The sequence below is a fragment of the Propithecus coquereli genome, unplaced genomic scaffold, assembly GCF_000956105.1.
Source record: "Propithecus coquereli isolate 6110/MARCELLA unplaced genomic scaffold, Pcoq_1.0 Scaffold142, whole genome shotgun sequence".
Lineage (NCBI taxonomy): Eukaryota > Metazoa > Chordata > Mammalia > Primates > Indriidae > Propithecus > Propithecus coquereli.
The window spans coordinates 4,142,587-4,154,875 of NW_012138525.1; the positions used below are offsets into that span (position 1 = coordinate 4,142,587).

General features: G+C 56.4%; 2 protein-coding genes across 4 annotated transcripts in view; one reads left to right on the plus strand and one right to left on the minus strand.

The window, feature by feature from the left end:
* Positions 1-9,828, plus strand: part of SH3GLB2 (SH3-domain GRB2-like endophilin B2) — a 17,279-nt gene extending 7,451 nt beyond the window's left edge. The window contains exons 4-12 of one of the 3 annotated variants that reach the window (XM_012639781.1): positions 2,894-3,027; positions 3,316-3,408; positions 5,623-5,685; positions 7,207-7,230; positions 7,611-7,700; positions 8,017-8,117; positions 8,402-8,416; positions 8,537-8,777; positions 9,096-9,828. In XM_012639781.1, the coding sequence (XP_012495235.1) occupies positions 2,894-3,027; positions 3,316-3,408; positions 5,623-5,685; positions 7,207-7,230; positions 7,611-7,700; positions 8,017-8,117; positions 8,402-8,416; positions 8,537-8,777; positions 9,096-9,203 (869 nt within the window). In that variant the 3' untranslated portion in view covers positions 9,204-9,828. The remainder of the gene's footprint in view (positions 1-2,893; positions 3,028-3,315; positions 3,409-5,622; positions 5,686-7,206; positions 7,231-7,610; positions 7,701-8,016; positions 8,118-8,401; positions 8,417-8,536; positions 8,778-9,095) is intronic. The other 2 variants (XM_012639782.1, XM_012639783.1) reach the window with 2 other exon arrangements.
* A 904-nt stretch (positions 9,829-10,732) lies between these two features.
* The window catches only part of NUP188 (nucleoporin 188kDa), a 61,630-nt gene continuing 60,073 nt past the window's right edge, over positions 10,733-12,289 (minus strand). The window contains exons 37-40 of the mRNA XM_012639649.1: positions 12,021-12,152; positions 11,727-11,800; positions 11,485-11,614; positions 10,733-11,341 (exon numbers count right to left, since the gene is read on the minus strand). Coding sequence (XP_012495103.1) covers positions 11,165-11,341; positions 11,485-11,614; positions 11,727-11,800; positions 12,021-12,152 — 513 coding nt within the window. The 3' untranslated portion in view covers positions 10,733-11,164. The remainder of the gene's footprint in view (positions 11,342-11,484; positions 11,615-11,726; positions 11,801-12,020; positions 12,153-12,289) is intronic.

Consider the following 12,289-nt stretch of genomic DNA (forward strand, 5'->3'; position numbering starts at 1 on the left):
GGGGTCTCGCTCTTGCTCAGGCTGGTCTCAAACTCCTGAGCTCAAACAATCCGCCTGCCTCGGCCTCCCAGAGTGCTAGGATTACAGGCGTGAGCCACCTCGCCCGGCCCTGATTTTTTTAACTTTAAAAAGTTTTCTTAGTGCTTATTCTAAGGGTTACAATATGCATTTTAACTTATCACAGTCTACTTCTGAGTAATATTAATTCCAGGAAAATATAGAAACTTTGCTCCAATATAACTTCCATTCCCTCCCCCTTTCTTTGTGCTATTGTTGTCATATATGTTACATCTCTATATGTTATAAGCCCAACAGTAGTTTTGTAATTGTTGTTTTATATAATTAAATCAGTTAGGAGAAGAAAGGAGAAAAAATATATTTTATATTTGCCTATGTAATTACCTTTACTGATACTCTTTATTTCTTTACGTGGATTCAGATTACCTTTTGGTGTTTCCTTTGAACCTGCAGTATTTCTTGTATGGCAGGTCTGCTGTCAATGGATTCTTTCAGTCTTTGTTTATCTGGGAATGTCTTTATTTTGCCTTCACTTTTGGAGGATTGTTTTGATGTATATAGAATTCTTGGATGAGACTTTTTTTTTCCCCCTTCACTTTGAACATATCGTCTCACTGCTGTCTGGCCTCCAGTGTTTCTGATGAGAATTCCAACCGTTAATCTTATTGTGGCTCTCTTGTATGTAAAGAATTATTTTTCTCCTGCCACTTTCAGCAGTTTGACTATGATGTCCTTGCTGTGGATCTCCTTGTGTTTATCCTACTTGGAGTTTCTTGGATATATAGATTAATGGCTTTCATCAAATTTAGGATATTTTTAGCTATTATTTCTTTAAATATTTTTTCTTCCTTATTTTCTTTCCTTTTGGGACTCTTATTACTCAATATGTTGGTTCACTTGATAGTGTCCCATAGGTCTCTGAGACTGTTCATTTTTCTTTCATCATTTTTTTCTTCCTGCTTTTTTCCTTTCTGTTTTTCACATTGGGTACTCTCTGTTGATCTATCTTCAGGGTTGCTGATTTTTCCTTCTACCAGTTCAAATTTGCTGTTGAGCCCTTCTAGTGAATTTTTCATTTCAGTTATCATACTTTTCAACTCCAGAATTTTCATTTGATTCTTTTTTATATTTTTTATCACTTTATTGATATTTTTTATTTGATGAGTCATTGCCATCATACTTTCCTTTAATTCTTTCAACATGGTTTCTATTAGTTTTTTGAACATACTTGTAATAGCTGCTTAGAAATCCTTTGTCTGCTAAATGTAACATCTGTACCTCCTCAGAGACAGTGTTTATTGATTGCTTTTTTCCTGTGTATGGACCACAATTTTCTACTTCTTTGTATGTCTCATAATTTTTTTGTTAAAATCTGGATATTTTAGGTAATATATTGTAGCAACTCTGTATTCCGATCCCTCCAAGGGCTGTTATTGCTGTTTGTTTAGAGACTTGCCTGAGCTAATTGTTTAGAGTCTCTGTCCTCTGCAGTGTGCAGCCACTGAAGTCTCTGCCTTCGCCCCCCCTCCCCCCACCCCCTTTTTAAATTATTCTTTTTATATTTAAGCTTACCTTAAGTTTAGCAACCTAGGGGTTGCTCCTGGATGAGCATATGTTAGTGATCAGCCAATTGTTGGTCAGAGGTTGTGCTTAAACATTTTGAGCCATTAAAGCTTTACCAGTAAATTTGTGCAGTGAGTTGGGGAACACATTCCACGTTCAGGCAGCTTGTAAGTCTGCCCCAGCTTTAACTCTGTGAGTGTACAAAGCTTCCTGCTCAGCCCAGTGTAAACAGATAGCTGGGGTTCTCTGCAGTCTCTCCTGAGCATGCTGCACGGATGCACAGCCTTCTAGACCACCAGCAGTGTCTGGGAGCTTACCAAGGCCCACTCTGTTTCCTGGGTCACCTGTTCTGGCAGGTGTGTTACATGTTCTGACCAGTATTCCAGCTTCAGGTTAGCTGCAATATTGGCCTTTCCGTATTATTTGCCATTGAAATTACTGTTGTTTCCAACGTTGTCCCCTGGGTTTTTCTGTGCTTTGGCTCCAAATCAAGTCAGCTCTCTCCAGCAGCAGAACTGCCGGCCTCACAGCCTGCCCCGCCTGGTAGAGCTACAGAACCGCAGAACAGGAGGAGGTGGGAGCTCCCCCAAGCTAAAATGCCACTCCCATTGTTCTTACCATGATCCCGTAATTTGTCTTGAAAAATACTTCTCAGTTTGTTTTTTTGCCTTTGGTCGATTTCCAGAGTCTGGAAAGGGATGTTTTTGACAGGCGTGTCCAGTTTTATTATTACTTTTTAGAGAGATGATTTGTTGAGCTGCTGCTTCTCTGTCATTCTGGAAGTCCAATCCCCCACCCCAATCTTTTTTTCTTTATTTTTTTCAGAGACGGTCTTGCTCTGTTGCCCAAGGTGTCCTCAAACTCTTGGGCTCAGGCATCCTTCTGCCTCAACCTCCCAAGTAGTTGGGACTACAGGCACATGCCACCACGCCCGGCTAACCTTTTTATTTTTTGTAGAGACAGGGTCTTGCTATGTTGCCCAAGCTGGTCTTGAACTCCTGGCCTCAAGCAGTCCTCCTGCCTCAGCCTCCCAAAGTGCTTGGATTACAGGCGTGAGCCACTGCGACCTGCCTAACGCCCCAGTCTTTTTAATGGCTACACAGTGTTTCATAGTCTGGCTGCCTCGCTGTTTCTTTGTTAGTCCCTGGTTGATGGCTACGTAGGTTGCTTTCGCTGTTGCCAGACACACCATCAGCACTGAACGCCCCTGCTCTGTCCTCAGCACGTCTTCTCCTGAGCTCTCCCTATTGCCTGTGGGTCAGAGCAGCCTGAGCCCGACCCTCTTCCTCACCCTTCAACTCTGCTTTTTCAGGGAAGACACTGATCAAGGTGTCAGAAGCTGAAAAGCGCCTGGGAGCCGCAGAAAGGGATTTCATCCACACGGCCTCCGTCAGCTTCCTCACTCCCCTGCGAAACTTCCTGGAAGGGGACTGGAAGACGATATCGGTGAGGGACCTGGGACAGCTCTGCCTCCTGGCAACCATGACAGCCCCCTCCTCAGATCCTTTGAGCACTCTCCTCTAAGGTCCCCAGCTCTCCGCCCATGCTGGGGACCCAGAACTCCTGGAGCCTTTCCAGAGGTGGCTCCTGTGGACTGGTGACTGGAGTGACCGCCTGTCTCTGGGCCTCAGTTTCCCTGTCTTGACCAGAAATCCCCATGGGCCAGTCTTGCCACAGCTGAGGGTCTCCCAGGGCTCGCCAGGGTCTCACTGCGTCCCCTGCCCCACCCTGCAGAAGGAAAGGCGGCTCCTGCAAAACCGGCGTTTGGACTTGGATGCCTGCAAAGCACGGCTGAAGAGGGCCAAGGCCGCAGAAGCCAAAGCCACGGTAGGTGTCCCCGCTGGCCGCCTGGCCCCAGGCTCTGGTTGGAGCCAAGGGGCAGGGGATGTGAAGGGACCTGGTATTTGGCATGACCTCTCTTCCGTCTCCCCGGCTGGAGAGGCATGGCTGGGGGGTGCGGGGCTGGCCTGGCCACTTGAGGGCATGCCTCTCTGCCCCCACCCCGCAGGGAACCCTGGTGGCCCCAGAACTCTGGGTCCCAGGGCAGACATTTATGGGGTGGGTGGATCAGCAGCACCCCCACCTGGGTGTAGGGTACCCCCCAGGCCCCCAGACAGCCAGCTGGAGTCTCTCGCATGCCCCTGCCCTGCCCCTCTGGATGCTCAGCTCTGTCCCTGGCTCTGCCTCGCCGTGGCTCCTCTCACTAACGCCCCCACCTGCTGCTTGAACGCTGGGCCTGGGGTGCCCTGTGCTCAGGCACACCCGCGGTGGTGTGGAGAAGCCCGGAACAGGACTGCCCACCCGCTGAGGGGCAAGTCTGAAGGGCCCTGTCACACAGCCCCGTGAGACTGGATGGGGCCTGGGCCGTCCCAGCTCCCCCTTCTCTGCCAGTTCATCGAGGCCCGTTCAGCCTGGCCAGGCCAGTGGGACACAGCAAGGGATGATTTGACCAGGGCGAGGCCGGATTCAGGGAGCTGGGCCTGAGGGTGAGCCTACACCTGGCATGCCAGGCTGCCTGGGGTGTACAGGGGCCTAAAGGCCACCTCACGCCCTGTAGAAAGGACTCCCAGGCCCACAGCATGCTAGGGAGACTGCCACCCATGCCTGCTCAGGCACTGAGCCCAGCTCCGAGCTGCCCGTGACAGCCCTGGCCCCAAACCTTCCTTGCATCCCGCTCCCACAGTGTGGCCCCAGAGCCCCAGGGCCACGACTCGGCCTGCACTACCTCTGGCAAGAGCCATGGGCAGTCTCAGCTCACTCAGGTGTGTGGGGTCTAGACTGGAGGGTAGGGCTCAGCTGGTTGGGGTTGGCTAGGGTGTCCTCTGGCTATTGGCATGGCCTCTTCTAAGTCACCTAGACAGGACAGTCTCCCCCGTCACTCAGGGCTGGACAACCTTTCTCGAGTAACTGGGCCAGAACAAACTCTTCCTCCATCAGCCAGGCCAGGGAGCCTTTGTGTAGTCACTGCGGTGGTGTGACTTCTTCGCTTGCTGGGCCCGGACATCCTCGTGCCTTAGGGTTGGGCCAGGCTACCCTCTCCAGAGCTAGGACCTGGCAGTACCAGGAACAGCATCCCAGAGGACTCAAGCCTCCCAACACACACACACACACACACACACACACACACACACACACACCCCTCCCCCCGCCAGGACTTTTTCAGAGGGTGGGCCGTGCGCGTCATCTGCCTGCCCACCCAGCCTTCCCTCCTCCCGCCGGGGCCTGGGGGGCCTGCTCCCGCCTGCACTGTGGACTCACTAACTCTTTGTTTTTGTTCCTTTCTGTTCTGCTTTGGGTAACTTGGCTCAGTGTGAGGGAGATGTGAGTATACCTGTCCACGTGCTGTGCTGCTTCTGGTTTGCCCGTCGCGCCCGTGGGCCCACAGTGTTGTGGCCGGCCCGCGTCCCTGGGGCATTTTGCAAGCAGCTGGTCTCCCCACCAGAGCCTCTACCATGCGGAGCCTCTGGTTTAGGGGGGATGCCAGGCGTTGGAGCCTGTGAGTCAGCTTTTTGCAAATGTTGACAGCCTGTCACTCTGTCCGTCCATGCATCCATCTGTCCACCGTCATTGTGGGGGAGGGGCCTGGCCCTCGAAGCAGGAGCGAGAGATGTGGTGTGCGGGGGTTCTGGGATGGAGAAAGCTATGGTGGGGACAGGATGGGCTTTGTTTGGGGGACTGTGGGGCTGACTGGGGCATCTGAGTGCGACTGGTCCAGGGAGGAAGGGGCAGGGCGGGGCCCAGTCTGTGGCTTGCCCAGAAGCAAGGGCTGTGACAGCAGCCATGGGCTGTCTCCTTGTGACATCTGCTCTCACGGGCCACCCTCTGGCGTCTACCCACTTGGTCTTTGTCTGGACTCTCCTCATCTCCAGGCGGTAGGAGTCGGGAGAAGGGGTTTCGTGTTGTATTTGTCTGTGTCCTCCTGTCCCTCGGGCCGGGGCCTCCTGACATCTCCTTGTGGGAGACTCTGGGGCAGCCTCCTGGCCCTGGCCCTGGCCCTGGCCCAGGGTGACCCCCTCCCCCATGAACTCTGTTCCCCGCCAGACGGTGCCTGACTTTCAGGAGACTAGACCTCGTAATTACATTCTCTCCGCCAGCGCCTCCGCGGTAAGCGCCCCACCCCCACCCCGGGCCGCCTCCCCCACCCCTGCGCCACTGGCCCCAAGTGCTCTGGAGCTGGAGCGGGCGGTAAGGCAGGGGTGCTGCACACGCAGCTGGCCCCCACCTCTCCGCCGGCCTGGCTCCCTGCCCTGTGACCGTGTGGTGGGACTTGCTTCTCCCTGCAAAATGCTGGTGATGGTGGCTCGGCAAGCTAAACTGAGGAACGCAGTGGACTTAGGACAGCAGCTGTCCCCTCTCCAGGGGCCCTGAGAGTCTTGCTGTCCCTACCCCACCCCCTCACCACCCCTGAATGCCAGGCCCTGGGTGGGCCCTGAGGGCACAGGAGTTCACAGACCCTTAAAAGACAGGTGGCAGAGACATCTGCTAGGTGCGTGAGGCAGAGGAGAGGGGTTGGGAGGGCAGAGGGCCCCGCGGCTGTGCCAAGGCCAGAAGCTGGGGAGCAGGGGCTGTCCTGGGGAGGCGGGCAGGGGATGGGCCAGGAAGTCTTCGTATGTCTTGACGTCTGTTGTTTTTACGGCTTTGTAGAGATGTTGGGTATTTGCCGTTTAGTTTGGGAACTAGGCCAGTCGCACCTCTCCCTCATGCCTGTCGCAACCACTGCTGTGCCCTTTCTGCCCCTTCTGTCCCTTCCATCTCCCTGAGAGGGAGACCCTCTGGCCCTTGCCCATCATGAGCATGCTGCCAAGTGTCACGGTACAGTTGTTCCGTGGCTGGGTAACTGTCCCTCGAGGCGCCAGCCCCGTGTGCTCTTGCGGCCCGTCGCGGGCCTCCAGTGCTGCGCAGACAGAGGCTGCTTCTGCTGTGGGCTTCCCAAGCAGCACTGGGGTCCACGTGGGCTGTCCACAGGGACTGTCCACGTGGGCTGGCCTGGGTTCACGGTCCACATTCCAGGTTATTGTCTTAGAGTGGATCTCCGGAAGTGGGCCGGAGCAATGGGCCTCCTAAGTCGTGGTGGGGAGGGGGGAATCTTTCTTTTTAGACCTTGGATAACTCTTCCTGCCCTCCTCGCTGGGCTGCATGGAAGGAGAAACATCCTGGAGGGTGGAGACTGCCCTGTTTTTTTCTTTTGCCACTGAGCCCCGGTGTGACTCAGGCACGAGGCTGCCTTTCTCTGCCAGAGGACAGAAAGGTTCAGTGACTGTCCCAGAGTCACACCGCCCTGCCTCCCAGCCCACTAGCCTTAGCCAGGAGTCAGGGTGGGGTGGGGGACACTCGGTCTCTCTTGAGATCCCACTCAGAGACTGGGGCTGACACTGTAGGAGAAACACAGGCAGGACTTCCCGGCTGGCTGTCCCCCTCCCTGCATGTGGCACTCTGCTCTCACACTGGGCCTCACCCTAGCCTCAGCGCCTGGTTGGGCGAGGGTGGAGGGGCAGGATGGGCAGACTAGGGCCTCCGAGAGCTGGGGCAGGGCGCAGGCTCTGGGGTCTAGCTGTCCTCCCCTCCCCCGCTGACCGGTGCCCACCTCCCCTCCCCCGCTGACTGATCCTGTTGTGGTCTCCGCAGCTCTGGAATGATGAGGTGGACAAGGTGAGTGGAGGCCTGAGGGGCTGGGGGCGGGCCCAGGCATACCTCCTGGCAGGGCTCTGCCCCACACCCACTGGGCTCCTGTTGGGGTGAGGGGCGACTGCTTTCCCTCTGCGGGTAGTAGCCCTCGGGAGGCATTTGCTAGGTGGATTTTCCCGATGGGTGGTGGAGGGAAGGTGTCACTGCACCTGCCCTTGGGGTTCCTGAATGGGGCTCTAGCTTCTGCAGGGGTCAGGGCTCCAGGTGTGAAGTCTGGTAGAGCCAGATGTCTCTCTGCATCCCCCAGGGAAGTGACGGGCTGCTCTTCAGGGCACAGGGGAAGGCTGAGGGGAGGGAAGCTGGGCAGGCAGCGGGGGCACTCACTTCTGCCCTGCTTTGTCCAGGCCGAGCAGGAGCTTCGAGTGGCCCAGACAGAGTTTGACCGGCAGGCAGAAGTGACCCGTCTCCTGCTGGAGGGCATCAGTAGCACTCACGTGAGTCCTGCCCTCGGGCCCCCCGGTAAAACCCATCCACAGGTAGGAGGGAACCTGAATCTCAGGAGGTGAGCAGGGCAGTGCTGTCCCTGAGGGTGGCTTTCAGCATGACCAGAGGGGCTTTCACAGAGCAGGTCCCACAGGGTTGGGTATCTCTCTCTGCCCCCAGCGGAGCAGGCGGCTGGGACAGAACACATGGGAATGCTGGGCCGGGGTCTGGCAGAGGACTAGGGTAGAGATGGAATTTTTTGTCCCGAGGCTCTGCTCACCCCCCAGGGCAGGAGGTTGGAACTCAGCACTGGCCTCTTCCCCACAGGTGAACCATCTTCGCTGCCTGCACGAGTTCGTCAAGTCTCAGACAACGTACTACGCGCAGTGCTACCGCCACATGCTGGACTTGCAGAAGCAGCTGGGCAGGTAGGGGCGGGCACTGGGGTCCCGCAGTTCCCAGACGCAGCGGGCAGTGGGAGCTCCTCCGGGCAAGGGCCTTCTCCCTGGGAACGGAGGGCCTCTACACACAGCCTGACCGGAGGGCTCTGCTCTGGGCCTGGGCGCCCCTTGTGTATGAGGGTGAGATGGCAGGCCTTGGTGGCCAGTGAGTCCCTGGAGCTCTGAGAGTAGTTTCTAGAGAATGCTTGGGGTGTGGAGGTTGGGGGTGGGACCATCTCACTCTTGCTTTGCTCTTCCCTTTGTGCTGCCAGCTCCCAGGGTGCCATGTGAGTAACAAGGGCATCTGGGACTGGGGAGGGGCCCTTGCCTTTGGGGTGTCTGGGGAGGCCTGTGGGACTCCCTCAGGGGCACGACTCCTGCCTGTTGAAGTGCTCTCTTCTCTCCAGATTCCCAGGCACCTTTGTGGGCACCACAGAGCCCGCCTCCCCGCCCCTGAGCAGCACCTCACCTACTACCACCGCAGCCACGATGCCTGTGGTGCCCTCTGTAGCCAGCCTGGCCCCTCCAGGGGAGGCTTCCCTCTGCCTGGAGGAGGTGGCCCCCCCTGCCAGCGGGACCCGCAAGGCCCGGGTGCTCTACGACTACGAGGCTGCTGACAGCAGTGAGCTGGCCCTGCTGGCTGATGAGGTGGGCCTGGTGCCACATGGGGGGCAGGAGCAGGCTGGATGGGGAGCCACCAGGGAACCAGGACTGGGTGCATGGGATGTTGGGGGATGCTGGGTGGGGGGGCAGTGTGGGGGCCAGGAGGTTACGAGGGGGTTCTAGCTCTGCAGAAGCAATCCTTACTCTGCCAGCTCTCAGCAGACTGGGCGAGGTGGTGACCACCTGCCACTGAAGGCGTAGACACCCTCATCATGGGAGGTAGCCGCTCTGTCCCACTTAGACCTGGGGCCAGCTCTGCCCTTGGCCAGGGCATGACCTTCCCTTTCTGCCATCCCTCTGCAGCTCATCACCGTCTACAGCCTGCCTGGCATGGACCCTGACTGGCTCATTGGCGAGAGAGGCAACAAGAAGGGCAAGGTCCCTGTCACCTACTTGGAACTGCTCAGCTAGGCAGGGCCCCTCCTGGGCCCCTGCCCATTCTGGCCTGGGCAGAAGAGGACAGATATAGCCCTGCCACTTACCTTGTCTGCTGGCGATGCAGCTGCTCGGGATGGGGAGACTAATACACCCCATTCTGCCTGTGCCCCAGTTATCGGCTGTGAGGAGCCCAAGAGGCTGAATGGCCCCAGCCCTCCCCTGGCCCTGCTTCTACCCTGTGGTTCTGGAGCCCCCAACCTTGCCTGCACCTCCTGAGCACCCCAACCCTCCTGGCTCCTACTAAGGAGGGAGGGGCTGCCTGCAGCAGCTGCACGTGGCACCCAGGCCAGGGTGGGGGCAGCCACAGATGGACCTAGGAAGCCCTGGGGCACCCTTGGCAAGAAGAGAACCCCTGCCGTTTAGTTGCCAAAAGCAGCAAAGGGGAAAGTAGCGACAGGCAGGGCTCTGGCAGGGAGGGGAGAGCCTGGCAGGTGCCAGGGTTGAGCCTGGAGCAGCATCTTCCGGTGCTACCCTGCCCCTCCCACCCCTCACCGCTCAAGCCAAGTCTGGTGGCTGCAGCCTTCACCTCTCCACACTCACTTTTTAACTGGTATTTCTACTTCTGCCTGTCGCTTGCTCTCTAGCCAATGACGAATAATAAACCCTCCTCATGCGTGAGTTGCCTGGGCTCCTGTCAGGGGCCGGCCCTGCAGGAGGGCCAGGGAAGGGAAGACTTCTGCTTCGCTCCACTCTTTCTGGGTGGAGTGACCTACGGAGTGAGCAGGGTGCCCTGCAGCTGGCCCCACAAGACACTAGTGCAGTGGGAAGCGCAGCCTGCCTTCCTCACATGGGGCCTGTGCCTCAGCGGGCACTGCTGTTCCCAGACATGAAGCCGCACAAGAAACATTTTATTCCTAAGAAAAACGTTCCTAAATTTGGATTGTGGAGTGGACTGTAGAACCCGCCTGATGGTTTAAGCTCCAGTCACTGGTGGCTGTCAGCACGTTCTGCTGGTCAGACACTGAGCCCAGCACATGGCCCACATGTTCTGTCCTCGGTGACCACATTTTACAGATGAGGAAAGATAAGACAGTCACCTTCTCAAGGGATAACCGCCAAGTGGCCGAGCAGAAACTCGAGCCCAGGTCAGCCTGACTCTAGAAACCTCTCGATGGCCCTTAGTGGGGCCTCACACTCTGACTTCAGTCCTAAGGCGGCCAACAGCTGCTGGGCTTCTGGAGAGGGGGACGGGAAAGGCAGGGGTAGAGCTGTAAGTAGGAGCCGCAGAGCTTCAAGAAAGGCCACACCCACAGAACTCAGCCAGCTGGGCAGATGGAAGAGGGTGGTCAGGGACAGGACAACAAAAGGAACATATGACAGTGTCCACCCAGCATGCCCCTCTGCCTGAGGACATTAACAGAGGGGTGCTGATGAGTCAACCACGATAAGTATCCTGCCTTCCCAAGCCACTGCCTGGGTCGCTGACCAAGGGAGACTACCGTTCAAGGTTGGGAGAGTCGGCTTGTCATTCCCAGGCCTTGAAGTTACATATGACACAGTTGTCTATAAACAGTATTTTAATATTTGTATAAATAGACCACAGTATTACCAAAAAACTGCAAGTACAGATCATGGAAAACAGATTTTCAAACCCGTGCCTAGAGCCTCTCTCCTGGACTGTCACACACTAGCTCCCACCTCTCCCCTGGGCCGGCCAAGTGCTGTGGGGAATGCTCGGATAGGAATTCACCTCTCTGGGGCATTTTGAATGTGAGGACCTAAGCACAAGGGGCTCTTGGCTCCCCGCCCCTGCTGTTGACCTCTTAATCTGTTACAAAAATAATGTCAGCAGACGGGTGGTAGGAGTTGTGGCCACTCTGGGGAGAGGGTGACAGGATCTGTCCTCTGTCGCAGACTGGCCTCGGCAGTCACGGCACCCCCACTGTCCAGGGCCACGGTGCTGGAGAGTGGTAGGTGCGCAGCATGCCACTGCTCTATCTTTGCACGTGACGGACAAAGGCCTGCACCAGCTGGATTAGAGGCTCCTGGCTCTCGGGGCTGGCTTTGGAGAGAGAGCTGGACTTGGCCTGTGGTAAGGGGAGGACGCCAGCAGCAGGGGAGCTGGGGGCTCCCCGGCGGAAATAGCGCGAGAGGCTGGAGAGCAGTGTGCTCTGCAAGAAAAAGGCAGCTCAATGAGACCTAGCACCTCTGGGTCACCGTCCCCACCCCTCAGGAGCTGGCCAGGCAGGACCCCATGGAGCTCTCGCCCTGCTAGTCCAGACCCCTCCAATCAGAGCCCTCTATCCATCCATACCAACTCTGAGCTGAGCTCCTGCTTCATCCGCTGCTTGTCCCGGGGGTGCACAGCCGGGTCCCTAAGGTACCGCATTGCCTGGGAGATGAGCAGGTAGAAGCAGTTTTCCATGGTAAACATCAGGAGAGACCTGGAAGGAAGGGCAGGCTTTTGGCACTGTTGCAGAGGGCCATTCTACCCAGAGAAAATGGTCGGCCCATGACTGCCCCAGCCCCTTGTCAGAACCCTGAAGGAGGTCTCACTTTAATGTCCTGGTCCCTTCTGCCTGTGTGCTGAGCCCCACAGCCTGGGGGAGGGGCTCCTTTTTCTTGTCCAGCTGGAAGAAGAGAAGCAAGCAGTAAAAAAATAAGCCAACAGTAACAGCTCCCACTTGCTGAAAGTTTCCTGCTTATCAGTGACCTCATTTAATCTTCACAATAATGCTCATGGGTAGGCTCTATTCCCAGGAAGGTCAGATAACACACCCACGGTAGGCTAGGAAGTGGCAGACTAGAGGAAGAATGGGTGGAGGGCAAGTCTGACAGTACCCGACTTACCTCTCCAAGCATGTTGAGGGCCACATTCACTGTGGCCAGAAGGGTCCCAAAGGAGGGGGCTACTTCAGAATCAAAGGTGGGGGTGGTAAAGCTCAGGGCAAACAGGAAGTTGTATTCAGCAAGATCCAGCGACTACAAGGCAAGACAAGGGTGATCTAGGACCCAGCTAAGATGCCAGGTGGCTCTCAGTGCTCAGCAGAGGGGAGCAGAGCACAAAACAACAGACTTTAAGGCTCCAGGAAGCCAGCAGAGCCGCACAGGTGGCAACT